Genomic DNA, 27,522 nt, shown 5'->3' on the forward strand with positions numbered 1-27,522 from the left:
TTTTTGTTGTTTGTTGGAGAAATGTGTTTATATTACCAGCTGTGGTAATCACATCTGAAAGTGGTTTATACCGGCGGATTCATGAGACTCTAAGCTTTCCATGGATGTATAGTGTTTCTATCATCGCGTTTGCAGCTAAATGAGATAATAGCCGTTAACTTCAGCGGGCCCGAATACGAGCTGTGCGGCTTAAGGGGTTAAAAAATGACGACTGGTGGAACTTTTAGTTCAATCAGGAGGAATTATGAGCTCAGATTGAGAGGAGTCACATGTGTGATGTCAAACTTTGTGGTTAGAGGATGATGATGATAATTAAACAAACATCAAAAACAACAACAACAGCAACAACAACCGTAGCAGGAACAACAACAACAACTACAGCAAGAACAGCAGCAACAACAACAACAGCAACAACAACAATGCTGCAGATTGCATCAGCCATTTTAAGTTAAGAAAATTAGAAATGAAATTATTTCCACCCAACAAACTACAGCGAGTTCAGGAATGACTTTTTCCTACAATAAAATAGAATACAATAGATCTTTATTGTCAGTTTTGCAGCTCTTTGGGTTTGCAGCTACAACAAAAGAGATTAAAATTTACAAAAAATGTAATGAAGTAAAACTGCACTGTATATAATATAATATAATATAATATAATATAATATAATATAATATAATATAGAATTATTTGGTAAAGCTGCAGCGAAGTTGAAACCCAGACGACTTGTGGAACTTCTTGTTCTTTCAGGAGGAATTATGAGCTCGTGTTTAGAGTCGTTACATATTTAATGTCAAACTTTGTGGTCAGAGGTTCTGGATGATGATAATCAGACACTCTGCTGATGAAACTGGACCACAGAGGCTCTGGTCTCTCCTCGTTTCACCTGGTTCAGCCACAGACGAAGGCCGTGGGGCTTTAGTCTCAGCTGCAGCTGCTAAATGTAATGTAAATCTAATAAGACAGCATGCTGCTGAGACCTCCGGGTCTGGTGGGGGGGTTCTGTCTGGACCGGACCGACCAGCACGGTCCGGTCCGGACAGAACCCGCCCCCCCCACCAGACCTGCAGTGACACGCAGCTCTACAGTGTAAATGATCTTCACTCTGCTGATTTCCCTTGTGATTACAGTGAAAGTAATTCTGCACACATACATGCATACAAGCACATGTATGAACAAATTTCACACGTGCACGACCTGCAAATACATGTAACATGCAGTGCTGGCGTGCACGTGTTGCATGCATGCAGGTGTAGTAGTGAAAAGGTCCCACAAACATCCATCCCTTATGTTTTATTCATCCCCCTCTCTCTCGTTTCTTCTTCTCCTCTCATTATTCCTGCAGAGCCGGCTCTAAATTGGAGGGTGGCAGGAAGAAAGAGCGTCTCAGCGCTCACGTGTGACCTCGAGGACCCCTTCCTCTCCAGATCCAATTTTACAGGAGTACTGAGCAAACACCTCAGGCACCACAGAAGGCATCTATAATTAATGCCGCCCGATGCTCGACAACTTTCTGATGGATTTAACAAGCCGGAGACGAAATCCCTGCCACTCTCTGCACGTTTGGAGGCTTTCCCCTCTGATTTTTATCACTTATTTCTCTCCTTTTTGCTGCATGTTCATCTGTATGTCTCTGAAATGTCACAGAATTTGATGAATGAGCTGATGAACTTTGTTTTTTTTTTTTTTTTTTTACAGGAAACATGCAAATTAGTATTTTTTCTGAGAATTTACTAGATATCTGTAAAATAACAAAACTAGAAAATCTGTAGCATAATAGCATAAAAATATGTGAAAATAATATAATATAGTGTATTATATACTGGTCAGGAGGGCCAGTTCTGTGCTGGACTGTTCCCTGGACTCCATAGAGGAGGTGGGTGAGAGGAGGATGTTGGCAAAGCTCACATCCATCAGGGACAATCCCTCTCACCCACTGTATGACGCTGTGAAGTCTCAGCTTTTTCAGCAGTAGACTGAGACACCTAACCTGCGAGAAGAAGCGCTATCGCAAGTCATTTATTCCATCCACTATAAGACTTTATAACATCAGCATCACTGGCTGATGTTAACATAAAACTGGACTCTATCACATCATCCTTTACCACATAATCTGCACAGTTCTTGTGCTATTTTACTTTTACTTTACTTCACATCATTACATAAGCCACATTTTCCATCCTACACTCCTGAACATATTGTGATTGTTATTATGATTATCATTATATTGTTGCTTATTGTTGCTCTACTGTATGATGTATGCTGCTGTAACATGGGAAATTTCCCCGGACATGGGGGAGTAATAAAGGATTATCTTATCTTATAATATAAAATCCTGTAAAATAATATAATATAAAAGAATACAATATAATACAATTTAACATAACATAATATAATGTAAAATAAAAGAATCTAATGAAATATACTATAATATAATGTAGAATAATATATTATAAAATAATACAATGTAATATATAATATAATATACTATAATATAAAGTAAAATAATATAATACAATGTAATATAATGCAAAATAATATAATATAAAATAATACAACATAATGTCAAATAATACAATATTATGCAATATACTATAATATAATGTAAAATAAATAATATAACATAACATAATAAAATATAAAGTAAAACAATATAATGTAATATAATATAATATAATATAACATCCAGAATTATATGCCAAAGCTGCAGCAAAGTTAAAAGACTAGTTGTGGAGCTTATTGTTGTGGACACATCAGGGGTTGGAGCGTCATGAGAACAAAATCTAACACAAAACAAACATTAAACATTATTGGTACCTTAATATTGTAAATAACATGATGAGAATCAGGAAAAATTGCGCTGAGAAGAGCAGAATTTTCTGTTTTTCACCAAATCTGGGTGATATAAATGGTTTATTTTTTGACATTTTTTAAATGAGACACACATAATAAAGGGATTTCAGTAAAGCTCAGACATGGATCACAGTCATCCAGATCAGCTTCGTCCTGCTCAGTTTCTCACCGAAAACGTCGACGTGCAACCAAAAGACATTTCTGGGGAGTTTGCAGCAACAACACGTGTTTGGTTTTGCACGTTTCTACATGTTTTCATGTGATTGTTCGGCTCAGAGTGTGAAGCCCCCAGACATTGTGTGTAATGATGATGTAATGGGTTAATAAAGCACACACACACACACACATATGCAGTAATGACCTGCACAGACCCCCTGCTGACCTCACACTCATCCATCACCACAGGAAATAACAAGGTCAGGTACAGAAGCACCCTCACCTGCCCTGGTTTGGTTTGGAGGAATAACACCACATCACAGTCACACATCAAAAATACCCTCACCCACATGTACGGCGTGTGATATTAAATCCAGCTGCAAACAACAAGCCAGACACAGCACAATAACGGCCGCATCAAAGCACCACAAGATTGCATGTAATCGAGTTTGTGCGACAAGGACCAATGATGATGTTGTGTTAAGTAGTGGAAAGCAGGCAGCCATTACCCCTGTGGGGGTCTTTCACAGCTCCAGCAGCTACTCTTGAAGAATCACCTTCCTCTGTCCCACATTTCTCCGTGATCAATTCACGTCATCAGGCCATATTTTATTTAACAGGCTCCCTCCCTGCGTCGCCTGCAGCTCATTTGTTCACATGTAGCAGAACAGAATTAAAAGCGCGTGATTGTTGCTTTCTGCTCCTTCCCGCATTTACCGTCCGATCAGAAACATTTCAGCCATCACTGGGCAAATTCTCACTCAGCTCCAGACCCCAGAAATCCCAGAAATGAAGCTTAAAGCGAGTGTGAAGCTCCACCGGCTCGTTTTTTTTCCTTTTCTTTCTTTCTTTGTGTGAGACTCTTTAATCTCATCTGCCCTGCGGCCCTCATCGCAGCACCGTGCTCTACCTTTTAAAAGATGTACTGACAGCAGAAATGGGCAGAGTGTGGCTCTCTGTGTGATTTCCTCAGACCTGTGGAGAGCTGACGGCGCTCAGAACAGCCGTGAAGCTTCGCTGTACCAGTGCCAGAACTGCTCTGAAGCTTTCTGCGCTGGAAGGTTCTGTAACTGTGCGTTCACATTCGTACAGAACAAGAAATAGGACAGATCTTTTCATCATGTGCTGAGGAAGAAGGTGGGAAAATGACTCAGAAATCACTCACAGAGGAAGCTGAGAAATAAACACCTCAGCAGGTGAACAGTGAGGCAGCTAATCAGTTTATTAAGAACACGTGGCTGTAACTAATCCATCCAACCAGTGGCTTTATCTACTTTATTCTGCAAGAGATTTCCCCAGCACCAGTTCACTACATGGATGACTCAATTAACCAGTTAACCTGCAGGTACAAGAAGGTTAGAAGTTAAGTTTCTAATAACGGTGCTGGAGAAAGGTGCTAATTAAATCGTCGTGAAGTGTTGGAGGATGCAGTTTATGGTGTTTTTAAATGTTGAACTCTTTCATTACATGTTTTTTTCCCACTGTCGCCACATTGTATTGCAAAATGCATGGAAACAGCTAGAAATGTATATATAGCTAGTATATACACTGCTTGTCCAAAAAAAGTCACCACTTGGATTTAACAAAGCAAATAGATAGGAGCCTTCCATTGGATAATTACTGCAGTGATGAATAAGTTTCAGCTGCAACAACTTCTTTAACCCTATAGCTGATGCAGTGAGGAGCTTCTCATTTCTTAAACAACCATGTTGGAAGACATATCCTGTGGTCATGGAAAGGATGTTAATCTGTCTCAGAAGGGTCAAATTATTGGCCTGCATCAAGCAAAGAAAACAACTAAAGAGATTTCTGAAACTACTAAAATCAGTTTAAGAACCGTCCAACGTACACTCGACAAAAATATAAACGCAACACTTTTGTTTTTGCTCCCATTATTTATGAGATGAACTCAAAGATCTAAAACTTTTTCCACATACACAATATCAACATTTCACTCAAATATTGTTCACAAATCTGTCTCAATCTGTGATAGTGAGCACTTCTCGTTTGCTGAGATAATCCATCCCACCTCACAGGTGTGCCATATCAAGATGCTGATTAGACACCATGATTAGTGCACATGTGTGCCCACTCCTCTTCAATGGCTGTGCCAAGTTGCTGGATATTGGCAGGAACTGGTACACGCTGTCGTATACACCGATCCAGAGCATCCCAAACATGCTCAATGGGTGACATGTCCGGTGAGTATGCTGGCCATGCAAGAACTGGGACGTTTTCAGCTTCCAAGAATTGTGTACAGATCCTTGCAACATGGGGCCGTGCATTATCCTGCTGCAACATGAGGTGATGTTCTTGGATGAATGGCACAACAATGGGCCTCAGGATCTCGACACGGTATCTCTGTACATTCAAAATGCCATCAATGAAATGCACCTGTGTTCTTCGTCCATAACAGACGCCTGCCCATACCATAACCCCACCGCCACCATGGGACACTCCATCCACAACAGTGACATCAGAAAACCGCTCACCCACACGACACCACACACGCTGTCTGCCATCTGCCCTGAACAGTGTAAACCGGGATTCATCCGTGAAGAGAACACCTCTCCAACGTGCCAGACACCATCCAATGTGAGCATTTGCCCACTCAAGTCAGTTACAACGACGAACTGGAGTCAGGTGGAGACCCCGATGAGGACGACGAGCATGCAGATGAGCTTCCCTGAGACGGTTTCTGACAGTTTGTGCAGAAATTCTTTGGTTATGCAAACCGATTGTTTCAGCAGCTGTCTGAGTGGCTGGTCTCAGACCATCTTGGAGGTGAACATGCTGGATGTGGAGGTCCTGGGCTGGTGTGGTTACACGTGGTCTGTGGTTGTGAGGCTGGTTGGATGTACTGCCAAATTCTCTGAAACACCTTTGGAGACGGCTTATGGTAGAGAAATGAACATTTAATACACGAGCAACAGCTCTGGGTGACATTCCTGCTGTCAGCATGCCAATTGCACGCTCCCTCAAATCTTGCCACGTCTGTGGCATTGTGCTGTGTGATAAAACTGCACCTTTCAGAGTGTCCTTTTATTGTGGGCAGTCTAAGGCACACCTGTGCACTAATCATGGTGTCTAATCAGCATCTTGATATGGCACACCTGTGAGGTGGGATGGATTATCTCAGCAAAGGAGAAGTGCTCACTATCACAGATTTAGACAGATTTGTGAACAATATTTGAGAGAAATGGTGATTTTGTGTATGTGGAAAAAGTTTTAAATCTTTGAGTTCATCTCATAAATAATGGGAGCAAAAACAAAAGTGTTGCGTTTCTATTTTTGTTGAATTTATTATTAAAACCTGAAAGATAGTGGAGAACCATCATCTGTGGTTGGAACAAACTCTTAGATGATGGTAGGAAATCAACAGTAGAACTCACAGCTATGTTTAATAGTGAAAGTAAGAACATTTCCACACATTGTGAAGGGAACTCAAAGGATTGGGACGAAACAGCTGTAGCTCTAAGGAAACCACTGATCAGTGAGGCTAATCAGGAAACAAAGGCTTCAGTTTGCTATGGAGTTTAAAGATTGGACTCTGGAGCAATGGAAAAAGGCATGTGGTCTGATGAGTCCAGATTTACCCTGTTCCAGAGAGATGAAGTGATGAACTCATCATGTCTAGTGTCTACCAGCCTGTGGGGGTTAGAGTTATGATCTGGGGTTGGTCAGGTTCAGCAACGTTATGTTCCCAAAGAATGAGGTCAGCTGATACCTGAAGATACTGAATGACCAGGTCTTTACATCAGTGGAGTTTTTCTTCCCTGATGTTCATGGACATGTTCCAAGATGATGATGCCAGGATTCATGGGGCTCACATTGAGAATGAGTGGATCAGGGAGCATGAGATGGATTGTCCTCCACAGAGTCCAGACCTCAGCCCCACTGAGAATCTTTGGGATGTTCTGGAGAAGACTTTGTCTGACTCTCCCATCATCAGTAGAAGATCTTGGTAGAAAATGAATGCAACTCTGGACAGAAATAAATGCTGTAAAATTGTAGAAGCCAGCGACTATTTATTGGAAAGGCAGTGTATATTATAGTGAGTCAATGATTTTTTAAAAAGGAGAAATTTAGTTTCTCTGATTACCTCCGCCAAGGAGGTTATGTGACACCCGGCGTTTGTGTGTCTGTCTCTCTGTTAGCAAGATAACTCAAAAACGCCTGGGCAGATTCAGATGAAATTTTGAGGGGGTGTAGACTATGGTAAGAGGAAGAGCTGATTTAATTTTGGTGGCAATCCAGAAAGGATCCTGGATTCTGGATCACTTTGAATTTTTTAGTATGTTTTAGTATATGGTCCAAAATATGACAAAAACATCATAGGTTAGTATGTCGTCCAACAAATTGGAGCAAGGTGTCTAGATAGCTCAACTGGTTAAGAAGGTGATTCGTAAACAGAACTGTGTCAGAGATGCAGGTTTGATTCCAGCTCATGATCTGACCTTCTGCATGGGTTTTCTGTTTTCTTCTCTATCCTTGGCGGAGGTCTGCACTCTCTGAGTGCTTTTCTAGTTATGTATTAAAAATATAAAAAGAAAAACTTGAAATCAACATGTACAACAATTTTTCAAGTGTCTAAAAGTTTAATCAATTCTGTAAAAAAAAAAAACTGTAGATATTTTGTTGATTATTAACATTTTTAACTTCCATACTTTGTGTAAGCACTGCCTGCAGTTCAGCCAATTTCAGCTGAAAAGTCCCTGAATCAAGTGACTGTTGGTTGCAATTGAATCACTCAAGGCTTTTTGGTTGCACTGAGATGGGCTGAATTTTCTGCTTTTCGTCAAATCTGGGTGCTATAAGTGGTTTATTTTTTATCATTTTTAAATGAGACACGTATAATGAAGTGAGTTCAGTGCAGCTTAGATGTGGATGGTGGAGTGAGTAGTTCAAGGACCATCCGAGAGTTGAAATCTGACTTCTCTTTCTGTTTATACAGTTTTGTTTTGAGCTCTGATAAATGGTGTATGGAGATTGCAGCACATCAGGTGAATGCAGTGGAGTAGAATCCAGACTATAAGCCGCATCACTGCCAAAATCTAATCACTTGTTCCTTGTATCATTTCTGACCTTCCTCAAAATCCGTTGGTCCGTTTGTGAGTAATGTTGCTAACAGACAGACAGACAGACGCCAATCGTCACATAACTCCACCGTGTTCCTTGATAGAGTAATAACTGACAGTCACTGCTCTGCTGTCAATCTCAGTCCAGCTAATAAACCACAAACTAAAATGTGAATATTTGTGTTTTTCAGTGTTTTTGGTACATTTTATCTTGAGATACAGACACTTCACACTGCATGGATTAGACCGAGCAGCTGCAACAAACACCTCCAAACACACTCACATGTCATCGTCCTCTATGTGGTGGCAAAGGATTCATGTTCAGACTGAATCAAACACCAGCAGCAAAGAGACACGTTGACTCAAAACAAACAGGGTGAACGCTCTCCATCTTCTTCCACCGCCGACTCATTTATCTGCTCTCATCTGTCACATCTGTCTCCTCATCAGTTTTATTATCTCTCTGTCCTCTCTCTTTCTCTCTCTCTCTCCTCCTTCCCTCCCTCTATCTCTCTCCTCCTCCTCCCGCTGTGCTCTCGACTCGCTCTCATTCCTCCTCCTCTCACACTCAGGCAGCATCCTCCCCTCTCCACTTCTACCTTCACACTCACCTCTTCACGCCTCCCTCTCAGCTCTCCTCGCCGCCTTCCTCTCCGTCACCTACTAACACACATCATCCCTCACATCTCTTTCCCCTTTTTCATTTGCTGCTTCCATCTCTTCCCATTCTTCCCTCCTTTCTCGCAACACTCAACCTTGCTGTCTTGTGCAAACGTTCGCGTGCAAACACTCATGCTGATTGGCACCCAAGGACGGAGCAGCCTCTCTCCCGAACCGGCTACCGGGCGCTTTGATTGCTGCTCGGGCTTCTTGACACTGAGCTCAGCTGAGGAAGAGGACAAGGAAAGAGGCCATGGAGCACAGCCACATCTTCCCCGTTTCTTCCCCAAACGGCAGCACCTGGAGCGGGCAGAATCCCTCCGAGGTTGCCCAGGGATGCCCTCTCGGACCACTGCCCGTCATCTACTACAGCGTCCTGCTCTGCCTTGGCCTGCCGGGTAAGAGACGTGCACATAAATGCGTGTGTCACGAGCAATTCTGAGTTAATTTGGCAATTTGGAGCTTTCGTTTGGTGGTTTGCAGGAGTTTTGTGTGTTGTGTCTGCATTTGTTGCCCACTTGTCTGCAGACCTGGGTGCTTCGTGCACAGCTGTCACTATGTGCACACATACTGTTGATTTGTCATTCTGACCTTGTGGCTGTCACTCGTGCATGCGTACGTTGCTCCTATGTGTCTGTCTGGAGTTTCTTGCAGATATTTTCGCGCTCAAGACGGAGAGATGTGCAGAACATTATTAAATCTGTTCAGAAATCTTGCAAAGCTACAAAATAAAACACGTTTTGATTTTTATTCATCTGAGTTTCTGCGCTTATATGTTTGTGTGACAACCTGTGAGTGATGATTGTGGCTTTGACCTCAGTGATAGATGTGTCTCTCTCTATGACCTGAATTAATGACGCCTCCTCCTTGTGTCTTTACCGTTGAATGATTAGTCCATTCACAGTCACTGTCAGACCCATTTACTGCCTCCGTCCTGCTGTGTGATCTATGAGTGCTGACCTGGTCTCACACAGAGCAGCAAAGTGGCGCGTATATGAGCGCGGGTATAAAAGAGGGAGATGGAAAAGCTGGAGGTCAGATGAAAGAGGAAAAGATTGGAATCTGTTTAACCCATCACTGAAATACTGGACTCATTCTGAAATCAAACTACATCAAGCACAAATTCCATCCATCCATCCATTATCTATACGTCACTTAATCCTCATTAGGGTTACGGGTGGCTGGAGTCTATCTCGGCTGACTTCAGTTGAAGGCAGGGGACACCTTGGACAAGTCACCAGTCTATCACAGGCCTACATATACAGGGGGGTCTCGACTTATGACCGTAAGTCAGAACCCACATTTGTACATAAGTACCTATGTCACTGACCTACGCAAACACAGTCTCAAAATCATAATCTGACCAGACAAAAGTCTGACTTGGGAGCCATGATGAAAGGCAAAAATTTTCCAAAAAAAACAACACAAATGAAAGAAAGCCAATGTAGCACAATCCAATTTGGTATACAATCGGTGAATGTAAACAAAGCCGCCCTCCGTGTGATGATATATTCGTTTGCACCGCTCGGCAACTAGTTCCCGCGTCAAATTTGTCGCAAATGCCGTACATCGGACTGATCAAACAAGACTTTCTTAATAAATTTATGGGAGATGGTGAGGTGACCACGAAATGCCGTAGGTCGAGGACATCTTAAGCAAGGACCTACTGTGCAGACAAACAGTCACACTCGCATTCACACCTGCGGACGATTTAGAATCACCAATTAACGTCAGCATGTTTTTGGACTGAACCTAGAGAAAACCCACGCATGCACAAGGAGAACATGGAAATTCCATGCAGAAAAATCCCTGTAAGGCCGGTACATGAACTGGGGATCTTTAGCTGCAAGGCAAAAATGCTAACCAATCAAACGTCCTGGCCTGGGATCTTTCTGCATTGAGTTTCCATGTTTTCCCTACTGGGGTTTCTCTGGGTTCTCCGGCTTCCTACCACAGACCAAAAACATGCTGAGGTTAAATGATGATTCTAAATTGTCTGTAGGTGTGAATGCGAGTGTGAACCCGCCTTCACCTTAAGTAGACTCCAGTCCCCCATGACTCTAATGAGGATCAAGTGTTGTACAGATAATAAATGGATGGTTGATTTAAGATAAACAAGAAGTGCCTTATACCCAATATCCTTAAACTCTGAACCTTTTTCCTTGATGAAGACTTGAAGGAGATGTTATCAGCAACATAAGCCGCTCTGCTTCAAAACAAATCTGCATTGCAAAGTGAAAAGCTTTTGTGTGCCAAGACTGCAGTTGCCCCAGAGGTTTGTGTTAAAGTCTTCCTTTTCGATCAAACCTCCCCAAACGATTTCTGGACAGCAGAGCTGGAGTTTCATTTCATTCTGCTGCTGCTAAGTCGTCTTTACAAATGCTGTTTGTTTAATCACTGAGTAACAATAAGTGGAGAGTGCGAGGCAGTTCTACAGTAGCTGAGTGCAGCAGCGAGTTTGACTTATTCAATCATAATGACACAGCTCGTTCCACTCAAGCTGAATCATGAATGTTTCATGAGCACAGCATGTGTGAGTAGTAGTAGCGTGACCTACAGACCTGCACAAATGAAACGCTGGCGGTGGAGCGAGGCTGCTATTCCGACGATCAGACTGTGTTTCATTAGCAGCAGCGACAGGAAACCCCCGACCTGCAGACGGAGAAAGGTCGCATCGAGAGCTTCGAGGGTGCAAAGCGAGATGAGGGAAGGCGATGAGAAAAGGGTTTAGGCAAGTCAAGTGGTGGGGAGAGATTACAGAGTGACCTGTGGAAATGATGAACTGGAAAGAAGAAGACAAGGACATCCAGAAGAAGGCGAACGGTGGAGTTAAGAGATCAGACCCCTAATAGAGAAAGAGATTAATAACAGCCGAGGCAGTGAAGTAGCAGCTCTGAGCCTGCTGCAGACGACGGAGCTGAAACGAATTGCCACATTTTTAATTAATCGCTAACTCGGTCTCTCTGTGCTCACTGCTCGAGAGAGACAGAGCAGACGTGTGGTCGCATAGCAAGCAGCACAAAGAAGGAGCTGCTGCCTCCCCGGGACGATCCAGAGGTGACGGCCTGCTGCTTTACAGTAGAGCACATGTGCAACAAGCCAACAGCTGCTTCCCATTTTAAATCAGCTGAAACAAGCCACCGTCCTGCTTTAGTGCTGCTTAAATACCTGTGCATCTGAATGATCTGCAAAATGTGCTGATAAAGAATCTCCAAGACGGGGTAGCAGGACACAAAGCCGCTGATGCACTCAGTTATTAAAAATACCAAGATTACATTCATCAGAATCAGAAATATTTCATTGATTCTCGAGTAGAAATAGTTGATGTTACAGTTGCAGAAATATAACAATATAAGATATATAAACATATTTGGAATAGAAGTCTTAAAAATATAATGTTGCATAAAAAATATGACAAAAACATCAAACAAGTAGAAAAATATGACCTAAAATTAAAAATATAAGTAGAAAAACAAGTCCTAAGAATATAAACACAGACAGAAAAAAATGACCTGAAAATATACGTAGAAAAATATGTCCAAAAAATATAAGTAAAAAAAATATCCTAAAAATATAAATCTAAGTAGAAAAATATAACCTAAAATATAAATTTAAGTACAAAAAATATGACCTAAAAATATAAACTAAAGTAAAAATTATGTCCTCAAAATATAAGTAGAAAAATATGTCCTAAAAATATGAATTTAACTGGTTAGTAATAGCAGAATGAGTCTCTTGAGATGCATTATTTTCTTCAAATATTTTCTTTTATGTCGTACATTTTTGACATTGTGAACATTGTGAGAAAAGTATTATCTTAAAATGGTCTAATGTACATTAGCTGCTAACTACGTAGGCACCCAAAAAATTAATAACTTTCTGCAAGTTTCCATGCAAATATTTTAACCAAACCTTCGAATAAAAAAAACATTTAAGTTTTATGCACAGTAAAATAGCGACAAGCCGAGTGTGTGTTGGGTTCTTGTCAAGCTTTCAGTGGACCAAGACTGGCTCAGGTGTCGCCAAGTGTTGGACAAATTGGTGATTGTTTGGATTCGAGATGTGGACAACAGAACGAATGCACACACTGAGTCGCTTCATATGAGGCTCTCGGGATCTGAAGCTTCTGTGTGTCTGTTCAGCAGTCGAAGGTGCCACTAGTCGGAGAACATCTCGTCCAGCTCCCAATTATCTGCCCATCCAAGGGGAAAAGGTCGGGAATGTTCCGCGCTAACAACCCCTTCTTCTACATCGCGGTGTAGGCCAGGTGTCAGCCGCTACTTAATGAAGAGATGGGTCTCATTGATTTTCAGTTTGAACTATTGATCTGTCAATCTTCAGCTGCGACAGGACGGGCCTCGTTAACAGATCCTATCACTCTGAAAGCAGAGTTTGAGATTAGCTGGAGCAGACTGAAGGAAGGGATGCGACGGTGTGTGGGGGAAGTAAAGCAGCAAATCGAACGGAGGCAGGTTGGGATTGTGAGTTTTGTCTCCAGTCTGCAGTTTGAGGAAGGAGAGGAGGACGAGCCAGAGAGGACGGGGGAGGTGTTGTTTCAGGCAATAAATCAGAGATGTGCTGTCACAGAGCTGACTTTGTTTGATGAAAATGCTGAAAACACAGCAAACTAAACAAGAAAAGCACTCAGAGAGTGCAGTCGTATCATCTTCGACAGATCTTGAAAAAATTTGTGGCATAAATCATGGCACCATAGAATATGACCATTTAATATAGATGTACCCACAGACAAAATGACCTTGCAATGAGTACAGGTTATGCATGTGTACATTATGTACGGATACCGAATCATGTGACTTGGATATGTAGCAGGTGGCGGGAATTAATGGGACTCAGAAACACCCCACAATTTATTCAACTGGTTCTTGCACAATTTCCAATGGATAAATTCCAAAAAGTCCACAGCCGTGGATTTGTAGTAGGACCACAATCATGTGATCGTCAGCAGGCAGCTGATGTAGTGTTCACTTGTTGTCATAGTTAGTGATGCCGTGCAGTTATCTCACAATGATACAGAAATCTTTCACAAATCTGGGGATCCAAACTATAAGCCACATCACTGCCAAATCTAATCATAAAATGACATAAAACAACCAAAATGAGACACTAAATGAAATCATAAAGACATAAAATGACCAAAGTAGGGCACAAAACAACCAAAAAATGATGAAAAACAACCAAACTGGGATGTAAAAAGACGTTAAATTATCAAAATGGGACACGAAACTACCACAAAAGGAATCATGTGACCTAAATATGTAGTGGGCAGCAGAAATTGATGGGACTCAGAAATACCCCAAAATTTAAGCAGTTGTTCCTTGAATCATTTCCAATAGATAATTCCCGATAAGTCCACGGCGGTGGATTTGTAGCAGAATCACAATCATGTGATCATCAGCAGGCAGCTGACGTAGTGCTCACTTGTTGTCATGGTTACAGTGACTATCTCGCAATGATACAGAAATCTTTAACAAATCCATGGATCCAGACTATAAGCTGCATCACTGCCAAAATCGAATTACTTGGTCCTTGTGTCATTTCTGACCTTCCCTGAAATTTCGTCCAAATTCATGAGTTCACATTTTTCAGTAATGTTGCTAACGGACAGACAGACAGATAAACCAACACTGATCGTCACATAACTACACCGTATTCCTTAGCAGAGTAATAAACACAAATAATTGATAATAAATAATTAGAATAATATTGAAAAAACTAGAAAAGCCCTTGGAGAGTGCAGCACTCCGCCAAGGCTGCTCAGTCGTATCATTTCCGACAGATGAAATCTTCAACAAATCCGTGGATCCAGACTATAAGCCGCATCACAGCCAAAATCTAATCACTTGGTCCTTGTGTCATTTCTGACCTTGCCTGAAAATTTGATCCAAATCCTTGAGTTTGTTTCTGAGTAATGTTGAGAACAGACAGACAGAATGACAAACAAACGTACACTGATCGTCACATAACTTCGACGTTCATTGCAATAAATTGCTGTAACTGGTTTGTCGTTCTTCAGAGAACATTAACACGTCGATCTGAGGATAACTATGGCGGTGAGATCCTTCTTCCTTAGTGAGTTCTGTTTCCTCTCATCTCTCGTCACCTTTTGTTGTTTTCTCAAAATTGTACCATTAAAAAAAGAGCCAAGGGCACGTTTTTAACAGTTACCGCTGTTTACGAGCCCTTTCAACATGACGAGCAGCACAAACCTGCAGCTTCAGTCTTGACGTGAGGACAGTCATCTCCAAACCTTGACTCTCGGTGGTCTGTCTGTAAAATGAATGAGTGTGGAGGTGAGCAGGTGGCAGAGCACTGCAGTCGCATCAATATCGTTACAAGGCTGCTTTCTCTCTCACAGTGCATATTAAACATCACATCTCTTCCTTACTGTTGCTCTGGCAGTACATTGCTTTTTTACACACATCTAGATAAATGGGTCAGAATAGGGGAACATTTTACATTCCACACATCAAATTTAAAATAATCCATGTACAAAATACTAATACATGTAGTTGTTGCTTAAATTTTCTTGTCCTGAGACCAAATCTAAAAAATTAGGAGAAAGTAATGTTTGAAAAAAAATGGTTTAAATACCAATTAAGTCTGGAGTTCTCTCTAAAATGCCGTTTTTCTCTTGTCCCACCTGCCTGATGACCAGATTAAATATCAAATAAAACAATTAAAATTAAATTTAAATCTCTTTTTGGTATTATTTTTTCATTGATGTCTGTTGTAATTGTGAGGAAAAAAATTAATCAACATAATATTTTAGTAACAATTATTATGCATGGAACCAGTTAGCATAACCTTTTCATCTGGTAGAAGAAGACGAAACAGTGAATCACATGAAACACTGGAATTAACATCATCAGACAGTTTTCCTAAAGAATGAGTAGAGCAAAGCTATAACTTCTCTTCTATTTTCCATATTTTTATAACATTGTCAGCCTTGATTGAATGTCTCACGCTACCTCATATTATCAGGATCAGACTCATTCTTTGGACTGTTTTCCATCAGTCAGTTTGTCCTCTTGGTCAGCAGTAACAGCTAGCTAAATATCTAGCTTCTACTGCTGAGAAAAAGATCACATTAGCATGGATTAGCAACCCTGTTACTGTGATTAGAGTAAGATTAGTAAACAACCATCAAACCATTAATGTTTAAACTGCGCCAATCAAGCTTTTAATAGTTTATTACTTATTATTGATAAATATGGAGCAGAAAACTGAAAAAGAGAAGGTTTATTTTTCAAACAATTTGAAGCCCAAATGTCCTCCAGTTCTGGAATGACCCATATGTTATTACTCCGACAAGGAATGTGGTGGAGTTATGTGACGATTGGGATTGGTTTGTCTATCTGTTAGCAAAATTGCTCCAAAATGGATGAACAGATTTGGACGAAATTTTCAGGAAAGGTCAGAAATGACACAAGGACCAAGTGATTAGATTTTGGCAGTGATGAAACTTATAGTCTTGATCCATGGATTGTTAAAGATTTCTGTATCATTGTGAGATAGCGGCACGGCGTCACTGTAACCATGACAACAAGTGAAAAAATACGTCAGCTCAATCACATGATTGTGATCCGACTACAAATCAGTTGTTGTGAACTTATCAGAACTTATCCATCAGAAATGCTACAAGGAACAATTGAATAAATTGTGGGGGTGTTTCTGAGTCCCATCAGTTCCCGCCCCCCGCTACATATTGAGGTCAGGTGATTCGGTGTCCGTACATAAAGTACACATGGATAACACATGCCTGTACTCAGTTCAAAGTCATTTTGTTTGAGGGTACATCAACATTAAATGGTCACATTCTATGTTGCTGTGATTTCCGATCACCAATAACTAATAAACAAATCTTGCATTTCTGAAAAAAAAAAAAAAAAATGCTACATTTCTGACAATGCTATATGAGGGGAATGAGTACTGCTTTTCTTGTTGATCAATATGGAGCAGAAAATTATAAAAGAGAAGGTTTATTTTTCATAAATTTGGGAACTCAAATGTCCTTCAATTCTGGAATGACCTTAATGTTATTACATTTGTAACATCCAGGCTTTAAAAACCATCCCATTTCTTCCTCTGTTGCTTGGTAGAAGCGATGAGCGGCTGGTTTTTGTTCCGCAGAATTAAGGAGTCGCTCTGCTTTGTGTAAAGCGTGACACTTACAGAAGACTAAAGGGAAACGGTTGTCATGAAGAACAAAGTGGCTGTGACCTTTGAAGCCAGCTTTGATATTCTCCTCTCTGTTTCCTCTACACCTCACTGTCCGGCTCACTCGGTCCTTCTCTCTAATCCTGCCATCCTCCATCCCTCCCTGACCTTCCCTCAGACTACAGTTTCCTTCACCCTCCATCTATTTTCTCATCCCTCTCTCCTCCTCTGGTCCTATTAGCCTCCAGATAAGCCGTTGTACCTCAATTCCCTCCAATGACAGAAAATCCTTAATTGCAATGCTGCGACGCTCCTTCTCTTTTAGAGGGACGTAATTTCCTTTTTACAATCTTCTGTGAATCTTATATGAGGCCCGTGAGAGAGCCTGATGACTGGAGGGTGTTCTACCTCAGGTTCTGATGGGTTAAACTGGTTTGTTGGCAGCCGTCTGATGCATCCCTTTAGTGGCGGGATGAGTCAGCCTCGTTACACACCTCAGGGAGCTCGCTGTGCCGTCTCTTTTCCCGCTAAACAACGTCAGCCGCCCTCGTTACATTAGAGGAGCAGCGGGGGGAGCGGCGGCACAAAAGCACTCCCACACAAATAGACAAAAGGGTCACCGCGCAAACACACAAACACAAGCAAACGGAGACAGACGCACAAACACACAGCAGCCCATCATCTGTCCTGCAGGTCGTTCTAATCCCCTCTCAGCTGGAGACACCGGGGCTTCCTTTGTGAGGGAGAAAACAGGGAAAGATGATGAGAGTTTGCATGCATTTTTGTGCGAGCGTCTGCATGAGCCACTGAAGGCTGAGCTGATCCATCCAGAGACAACCTGAAGACCAGGAGTCAGCTGCAGTGAATGGAAGACCCAGTGGCTAAATGGAAATGTCAACCTCGCAGCAGATCCCTTTTGTTTGTCTGTGGAGGGCCCTGCCTCAAACGGAATAAAGTCAATCCAGTGACAGCCAACAGCTTCCCTCCTCTCTGTTCAGCAGACAAGCAGAGAGAGTCACAGAGAAAGTGAGGCGATGGATTAAAGCGGTTGGATTTGCAGTCGATGCGCTGCACAGTGGTTTGGTGGTTAGCGCTGTTGCCTTGCAGGTAGAAGATTCACGGTTCACGTCCTCGACTTCCCAGAATCTTTCGACGTGGAATTTGCATGTTCTGCCTGTGCATGTGTGGGTTTTCTCTGGGTCTTCACCTTCATCCCCACAGTCCAAATCCATCCATCCATTATCTACACACCGCTTAATCCTCATTAGGTTCGCAGTGGGCATGGAGTCTATCCAGCTGACTTAGGGTGAAGGTTCGCCTGGACAGACCACTCCAACACAGGGATACACAGAGACAAACAATCACACTCATACGTACAAACAATTTAGTATCACCAGTCAACCTCAGCATGTTTTGGACTGTGGGAGGAAGTTGAAGAACGTGGAGAAAACCCACACATGTACAGGGAGAACATGCAAACTCTATGCAGAAAGATCCCAGGAAGGCCAGGATGCAAACTGGGGATCTTTTAGCTGCAAGGCCAAAGTGCTAACCACCATGCCACTGTGTAGCCCAGTCCAAAGATATGCTGAGGTTAATTGGTGATTCTAAATTGTCCTTAGATGTGAATGCCAGTGTGATTGTTTGTCTGTATATGTAGCCCTGTGATAGAGTGGTGATCTGTCCAGGGTGTCCCCTGCCTTCACCCTCAGTCAGCTGGAATAGACTCCAGCCACTTCAGAGATAAATGATCTCCTCGGTTAGAACCTCTGTCCTTCAACATACCGGCAGGTCGCTGTGGAAATCCTAATGGAATTTCAAAAATCAATCTGTATACAATCTGGAAAAGCCAAAAAACAGATCTGAGCTGACAGCCGGAATGAGGCCAGACTAAGTTATAATAATACTCATAAATGAGATTTTCTATTAAACATAACTCATCATTTCAGCATCTTTTTTATGGAATAATCAACACAAAACACCAGCAAAATAAACCTCCATGAATCAACAACTGTCAGGGAAGTTTGCTAATAATCAACAAGGGTCATTCCTGAACTGGAGGACATTTGGGTATCGAAATTTTTGAAAAACACAGCTTCTCTTTTACAATTTTCTGCTTCATATTCATCGATAATAAACTGTCAAAGGCTTGATTGGCTCAGCTTACACATCAGTGATTCCATTTTTATTTTCAGGCTGTAAACATGTCTTCCGAAGTTTTTTTTTTTTACCTTTTGGAAATGCTTCCACAGTTATGCTGAGCTACTAACATGAAATAGTTCAAAACAACAAAGATACAAGGACATAAAACATGCAAATAGATAATAAATGATAACCTAAGATACAGCCACGACACTGAGGGTTAAAATAAACCTCATATCGTTGATGGTTCCACAATTCTGAGTCCAAGTTTAGACTAAAGTAAACCAGCAGCAGCGAAAGAGTCAACAACAGTCGGGCAAGAGCTGACATAAAAGCAAGGAGCAGTTAGCAGTTAGCAATTAGCACTCAGAAGTTAGCGCTCTGTCCTGGTGAACGGTTTCGTGCACTCCAGCACCTCAGTGCACGTGTATTGGCTTGTTGAGTCTTGTAAGCAGCTTTGACATCTCATTTATGGTTATTGATAGATTGGATGTTAATGAATTGGTGCATCCCTAACGATCTGTGAGTTTGTATGTATATGTGTGTGCGTGCTGTCTGCTGCACATCTTCAGTCATTATCTGGAGCCAGCTTTGTAATTTGTAATCAGCTGATAGCGGCTGAGGCTGTGAAGTGTGATGTACCAGACTCCAAGCTGCCATCTTTAATCCAATCCCAGATCTATTACTGCAGAGGGCACACGCACACACAGGCACACACGCACACGCACACTACACGGACAATAACAGCTGCTAAATGCATTAATGTCTGTGACGCTATGATGCAACGTTAGACAGATCTTTGTCTGAGGAAAGCGACTGGACGTGGCTCCAACAGTTTGTCTGAAGGACTTTTGTTAGCAGATACACTGCTGTGTGTGTCTTTAATATTAGTTAAATAATTGAACAGCACTGCATGAAATAGAAGCTCTGGTTATACAGAAGAAGTCTTTGAATTTTACATTTCATGTCACACGCATTGAGAACTATAATGTGCAACAGCTTGTCTCTGCAAAAAATGAAAGTCCAAATATGTGAGAAACTTTACGAAGTTTGTCTTAATGAGATGTCCTACAAAAATCATACTGCTCATTTTTAAAAAATACACATTGCTGAGGGGCTGCACAGTGGAGTAAGTGGTTAGCACTTTCGCCTTGCAGCAAGAAGATCCCCAGTTCAAATCCCGGCCTGGGATCTTTCTGCATGGAGTTTGCATGTTCTCCCTGTGCATACGTGTGTTTTCTCCGGGTACTCCGGCTTCCTCCCACAGTCCAAAAATATGCTGAGGTTAATTGATAACTCTAAATTGCCTGTTGCTATGAATGTGAGTGTGATTGTTCGGCTGCATATGTAGCCCTGGGACAGACTGGCGACCTGTCCAGGGTGTCCCCTGCCTTCGCCCGAGTCAGCTGAGATAGGCCCCAGCACCCCCCGCGACCCTAGTGAGGATAAAGTGGTGTATGGAGCCATCACTCCTGTGTTCTAATCCGACATTGTGTTAGCTAATGGTGTTGAAAGGCTAACTGATAATCCGAAAACAATTGTGCAACTAGACGAGCCCTCAGTAGAGGGCAGAACCCCGCCCTCTACTGATGAAAACCCTGTCCTCCCTATACAAATGATGCAATATGTATCAATTTTGATCATCGTACGTATCTCCCTTCCTACTTGATCTGCTGTCCTGTAACTCCACAACTGAGCAGGGGACCTTAGACTGATCTTCAGTGCCAAGTTTGATTATCCTGACTTCAGCACTTGCAGAGATATCGGAACGGACATAGCCACATACATAGCCACATACATACATACATACATACATACATACTTACCCAGCCAGCCAGATACCGCACCGAATGCAGTAACCCCGCTGACGTTCATCAGACGTGGTTAATTATGTTAGCACATGAATAAAAGTGTGAGTTTTCATGGAAAACATGAAATTGTCTGGATGGCCCCAAACCTTTGAACAGTAGTGCCAGTGTGGAACAGCAGAAATAAAGGTGTCCAAATGTTCCCAATAAAAGCTAACAAATGCCTGTGAGTTCAGATTATTTTGGCATTTGACTCAATTTAAGGACCATCTTTGAGATAATCCACCAAGTTTTTATTATATTTTAGGACACAAATCGATTTTTTAATCAGTTAATGATGTTAAATCGTCAATCAATCATTCTGCCCCACATCTGGGAGCACCTGCAAATTCCTGAAGCAACTGTTAAAGCAAAAATGGATCAACTTCACCGCTAAAACATGAAGAAACAGCAGCATCAATAGGCTATGTTTTGTTAACTGAGGTCAAATAAAATTAGTTTCTCTCTGAACTTTAAAATCTGCCAGCATGATTGAAAAGATTACGGTCTTTAAAAGAAATTGTGGAATTTGTCAGATTCAGAAATCAGATTTTTGACTTTGTGTCAGTTCTTAACGAAACCTAAGCTTCAGTTCTACATGTCCTGTTGAAGAATTGGCCAAATTAAACCAAATTCTGACAAAAACAAAACAAAATCTGTGCTTGAAGCCATTCGTGACTCAGCTGCTACCAAAAGTGACATGAAATTTTTTGAAAAATCTGGAAATTTTCGGCTGAACTGCAGGACATAAATAAATTCAAAATGAAAGCAGTGACATGTTCTAGTGTGTGAAGCTGCCGTTTAATTTGCTTTAATTAATTCTTGTTCCACAAATAATCAAAGAAATTCCATGCACATATTCATTAAAAGTTATGTTAAGCCTCTATCTTGTTTACTTGCTTCTTAAGTATGCCAGAAACTTCATCGACATTGGAATAATATGCCATACGTGGTGTTTGAGAGGCAGCTAAGCTAAGCTAAGCTAAGCTAGAGATCAGTGAGATAAATCACATTAGATGCCCCCCTGGACTCTACACCTGCCGCTGGAAAAGAGACGGGATAAATGAAAGATGGCAACATGGATGAAAGCACATGACGCCACATGTTGGGGAAGTGGGGTAAAGACAGACGGAGAGAGGCAGATGGGGAGTGATGGGCGTCCTTGGGTTGTCTTTTAGGAGATGAATCGCCGGCGGCAGGACAGCAGACAGGAGTGAACCCAGCAGATTGCTGGGCCTGCGATGCTGCACCTTGCCCTCCTGTTTTTGATGTGGCTTTACTCTTTATTAGAGATAACAATTTGGCCAAAGGCAGGAGCTGCTGGAATTACACAGCAGGTGCAGATGAACTGGGAAGGGAGGAACAAACAGGGAGCCGATTAGAGTGGAGAGCTACACAAACAAGCCAAACACTGTCTGGGAACAATGACAGTACTGGATATTTTTGCATATAGTGGGCTTAAACTGGAAGGAAATGGCACAGGGGCGAAGAGTCCACTCAGCTTGGGCCTGATTCGAGTGGTGTTGAAACATCATCCACCCAATGCAAATCCTCTACATGTGTTGTTGGCAGCATCTGTTACTGTTCTATATTCATCTGCCTGAATGACAATTTCCCATTCCAATTACCTGCCTACTAACACTCCGTTTCTCTGTTTCCCTCCCTGCTCATTTCCCATCTCATCATACCGTTTCATTCTCCATCATTTCCTCTTTCTGTCTCCTTTCAATCAGCTAACATCCTGACGGTGGTCATCCTGTCCCAGCTAGTGCTGCGTCGTCAGAAGTCCTCCTACAATTACCTCTTGGCTCTGGCGGCCGCCGACATCCTCGTTCTGCTCCTCATCGTTTTCGTGGACTTCATACTGGAGGATTTTATTTTGGCCAAGCCGCTGCCCCCATCGTTGAACAGCGCCGTGCAGGTCCTGGAGTTCTCCTCCATCCACACCTCCATCTGGATCACCGTGCCGCTCACCATCGACCGCTACATCGCCGTTTGCCACCCGCTGCGCTACCACACCGTGTCCTATCCAGCCCGCACTCGTAGGGTGATATTCGCCGTCTACATCGGCTGCTTGCTGTCGGCGGCTCCATACTACTGGTGGCCGGAGCTGTGGCACAGCCTGCCTGGGGTTGGAGGAGGTGGAGGGGAGAGCAGCAGGAGGACGGCGGCCCAGCATGTCCTGGTTTGGGCCCACTGTGCCACCGTCTACCTCCTGCCCTGCACCGTCTTCTTCTCGCTCAATGCCGTCATCGTGCGGAAGCTGCGCCGGCGCCGGAGCTGTTTCCGTCTGCGCGGATACTCCACCGGCAAGACCACCGCCATCCTCCTCGCCATCACCTCTATCTTTGCCGTTCTGTGGGCACCGCGCACTCTCATGATCCTCTACCACTTCTACTCGCCCCCGCCGGCCTCGTCGAGCGCTGGCCGCCTACTGCACATGCTCACCGACATGGCCAACATGCTGGCGCTTCTCAACACTGGTGTCAACTTCTTCCTCTACTGCTTCATTAGCAAGCGTTTCCGTGCCATGGCGGCCAACGTGCTGCGGGCCCTGGTCCACTGCCGGAAGCAGCCGCCGCCGTTCTACGCCAGCCACAACTTCTCCATCACGAGCAGTCCCTGGATCTCACCGGCCAACTCCCACTGCATCAAGATGCTGGTGTACCAGTATGACAAGAACGGGAAGCCCATCTGCATCTCCTCCTAAACCGCCCTCCGTCGCTGGGGAAGGTATCCAGGCTTTGTCTCCGTGGCGATCAGCTACGTAAACATGGGAGACTTTGGAGCCTTGAAAATGTCAGAAGGTGGCAGGTTAGCTAGCTTTGAACGACGACAAGGTGGGAAAGCAAACAGCAGATGAGCGTCGAAGCCTCTCATGTTCAATCAAGTATTCACAAAGCAGCAACCAGCATCTGACAGACTGTTTCCTCCATGCAAAAAAAAAACTGACTGACTGACTGACTCCTGCACACACTGATGAAGGGAAATCACCATCTACCACTGATTGTGAGTCACCATTCGTAACATACAAACTGACAAAACAACAAGATAAATCCCCAGTGAGGCATTAGATTTACGGCGGTTGCTGCCAACGACAAAGAGCTTTGAACAGCTGCTGGGACTCAGTCTGGGCACCAAACATCTCCCCTCCAGGGGTGATTCTCTCAGGCAGAGCACCGTCCGACTGCCCCTTCAGCAGCGTAGAGAAGCTCTGTCAGTTCCACTTTAATATGCAGAGAAGTCATTAAGAAAGAGAACAGCTCTTTCTGACTTTGTGTGAGTTCATCCCGGCAGCGCAGGTCACCTACAAGTCGGCGCTCGCTATGGAAGTCATCGTAGGACAAGTAGGCCCTCTGCTTATTGTTGGTGAAATATCTATTAATGGTAGACTTGACTGTTAACGTAGCTTTGCAAAAACACAAGACAAAAAAAATACGACCTGGAGTCGGTGTTGATCCAAGGTGTTGTTAATCTAGTAATCACATTTCCAGTACTAGGATGAGGAAATTTCTGCAGTGAGTAGATAGTCCTCAGATAACTGTTAATGGACTCACTGTTAGCCATTACCTGGATGAATATCATGAATGTATCTAAATGCCTCTTTAACCCTTTAGCTTTCTAAGAAGCCGAGGCAGAGAGAGAAACAGAGAGGAGACAAAAATCAGAGTTTTATGTCCCACGACGCAGCAGTGAATCTGGTCTCAGGGCCGCCATGACACGTTTCATCTCTGCTGGCTGACGGCGCTTCAGTCACATTTTATACCGAAACACACACTCACACTCTCTCACACACACTCAGATCAATGCACATCCATTCTGCAGACACCTCGGGGCATTAACAGGGTTCATCTATCTGCTGAGAGTGGAGCTGAGCCAAAGGGCAGATTTCTGCTAATACCTGCCTGGAGGGATCAGACGCATCGCAGCTTTTTTTTTTTTTTTTTGTTAGGCTTTAAATCTGATGAATGTTAGACGTGTCTGTCGTAGCCGATAAAGTCGTGCCCTCCAAACTCTTGTTCAGATGCATGTGTGTGGTTTCTTTTCCCTGAAGCAGCTGTTAAAGCAAAAAATGGATCAACTTCACCGCTAAGACATGAAGAAACGGCAGCATCTATAGGCCTGCTAGCCCAACATCTATCTGTTTTAACTTCCACATATAATAAATGTTTGATAACTGAGGTAAAATAAAATTGGTTTAGCTCTCTGAATTCCAAAATCTCCCAGCGGGATTGAAAGGAATAACATTGCACTGCACAAAAAAAAGAAGAGCTACGGTTGTGCTGCTAACATAGAAGTGCAGGACTTTATTTGCAAAAATATTTGAGTATAAATGTGACAGAAGAGGAAAAAAAATCCTGAAACTGTTCAGGGTTTAAAGCATTTAATCTAAATTCATGCATTTGATTTTATATTCCATCTGTTCGTTAGCTATATCTGCTTTAGTCTGCAAAGAGCTGCAGCCCGTTCATGCTAACCGTTCACACGCACATTCACAACTACAGCCAGTTTATAAGGTATAAACCCACAGAGAAAACCCAGCAGACGCAGATAGAACATGCTAAGTATATGTTCATGTGGTGAGACAATGAAAACGGAATCAGAATTTAACTGTTGGCACTATTTTGATGCAGAAAATAAATAAAAGTTTTAATTTGATTGTGCTGATAAACAAGCTAACAAGCAATACAAAAACACAACGCTGTGTTTGGCTTTTTAATTACACCTAAACTGATGTGGAAACTAAGTCCCAAATCATGCTCCAGAGTCTATGACTTGTTCAAATGTCCAAAAATGTCTTTAAAGATCTTCAAAAAATATTCACCAGGAGAAGTGAGCAATTAGAGGCAGCAGGTTTTATTGTCGACAGAAAATCCAGGCACATTTTTTAGTAGTGATAACACCACAAGAAAATGCTGAAGATACTGAGCTGTGCATCGTATTTTATGCTTTGAGAGTTGGTCATTAAGGAAACAAGATCACTGAACTGCTTTCTGCATCGCCGTTTTCCCCATCACATATGAATTTAAACTGAAAGTGTGTAGTTTTAGAACACATTTGAGGTCTAGATGGACGTAGCTGAAACGGAATTAATATTTTATGGACAGAATATTAGTACTGTCTGCATAAGATTTAAAAAATGATAAAAATGATTGAAAAACTTAGAAAACAAAGCTGCAGCTGTTTGAAGTTGTAGTTAAACCTCTTTTTGAGTGCTGTGAGATATTTGCAGAATGGAATTCTTGCTAAAAGTCTGCATGTTCTTATTGTAAAAAGTGACATTTCCTCAGACCTCCTGCCTTTTCGTCAGGTGCTGAACCTGCACAGATTGCAGCTGTTGGTTTTTCTCATTCCAGTCTTTTGCCCTCAATCATCACTTCAAAAAGAAATAACCTCTTTCTTTAACATCCAGCCTCCTGCTGTTTCATTTCTGTTGTGCACACGTGGCCATAACCAGCCTCTGCACTAGTCTTTTATCCGCCCAAAATGATTTTCTCCAGAATTGCAGAGAGAACGAGGGAATCGTGATTGCCTTCTGCTCTCTCTTTGCTCCCGCTTTAAGTCGCTTTTAGCTTAATTTGCGTCCTCTTTCTTTGTTAACTGAACACCTCAGACTGTTTTTACACGCTCCTCCATCTTTTGTCATCAGACAGTCGGTGGGTGTCGATTGTTATTCAAGGGAGACGACTGACCAGAGGGTCGATAATCAGAAATCAGTCAACGAGACTTACATTTACAAATATGTGCTTTGATTCTGATCAATGTCGCCTAATTAGCAGATTGATCATTAGCGAAGTGCAGAAGGAGGTTTTCAGCTGCAGGCCGAGGAGCCGGTGTTGCCATGACATTCATTTCACGCCTTAACGGGGACCAGCTCATGGTAATGTGACATTTGTGTGAGAAAGCTGCGGCTCTCGGCCTCCAGGGATGGAGGTGGGCATGCTGGGAAACCGAAGTGAAGCGTCACGTGCAGGCCACCAGATATTAAAAAGATAATCCTCTCTGTCTCTCTACCTGCTTACACCTACAGAGTGTGTGTTATCGCGCGTGTGTGTGTGTGTGTGTGTGTAAATACAGTTCATATTAGGCAGAAAAAGGCTTTACAAAGTGTTCGTGCCATAGGACCTGTAATGTAAAAAACCAGACGTGTATTTATAATCCGTCACATACAGCACAGTATTATCATAACGATATATCCTTGAATGTACAACTGATGCTTCTAGCATTTCTGTTGGTATTTTTCTTATTGTGATTTTCTACACGATAACTTTTTTGGAGCAGTCTTTTACCTCTTCATGGCAGTGTTTCAGAGCTGTGTTTTTCGACTGTACCAGAGTGACTGTAGGCTTGCATAATTCAGTTTTTTCCCTCCTAATGAATGTATTGATTGTGTAAAGTATTACTGTGCTGTGAGAAAGTATGCAGAAAAGTATTGGCTAATATTTTTGATTAATGAAATAAAGAAGGGTTGAGATAGAGAGCTGCTGGTGAACTGTGTGTGTTTTCACTCTTATTTACAGCTGAAAAGTAGAATCGTTTTATTTTATTTGAACATATCAAGCAACTTTTCTGAACTCAGAAAACAAAATACCAAAAAATCTGGCAGG

The 27,522-nt window shown here is 42.4% G+C and overlaps 2 protein-coding genes across 3 annotated transcripts in view; one reads left to right on the forward strand and one right to left on the reverse strand.

Annotated features, from left to right (window-relative positions):
- mfsd13al (major facilitator superfamily domain containing 13a-like) overlaps positions 1-27,522 on the reverse strand; it is a 228,316-nt gene that overhangs the window by 141,272 nt on the left and 59,522 nt on the right. The gene's annotated exons all lie outside the window — the stretch shown is intronic.
- gpr139 (G protein-coupled receptor 139) lies at positions 8,426-27,395 on the forward strand. Its single transcript, XM_022202384.2, has 2 exons — positions 8,426-9,145; positions 22,648-27,395. Exons 1-2 carry the CDS (start codon positions 9,001-9,003, stop codon positions 23,622-23,624), a joined length of 1,122 nt encoding a protein of 373 aa, XP_022058076.1. The 5' UTR covers positions 8,426-9,000; the 3' UTR covers positions 23,625-27,395.

Source organism: Acanthochromis polyacanthus, chromosome 21 (genome assembly GCF_021347895.1).
Source record: "Acanthochromis polyacanthus isolate Apoly-LR-REF ecotype Palm Island chromosome 21, KAUST_Apoly_ChrSc, whole genome shotgun sequence".
Taxonomy (NCBI): Eukaryota; Metazoa; Chordata; class Actinopteri; family Pomacentridae; genus Acanthochromis; species Acanthochromis polyacanthus.

Bases quoted from the DNA above. Each gene is read 5' to 3' on its own strand.
- gpr139 (XM_022202384.2), top strand. From the start codon at position 9,001: ATGGAGCACAGCCACATCTTCCCCGTTTCTTCCCCAAACGGCAGCACC. The intron at 9,146-22,647 runs GTAAGAGACGTG...CCTTTCAATCAG, and splicing joins GCTCTGCCTTGGCCTGCCGG to CTAACATCCTGACGGTGGTC.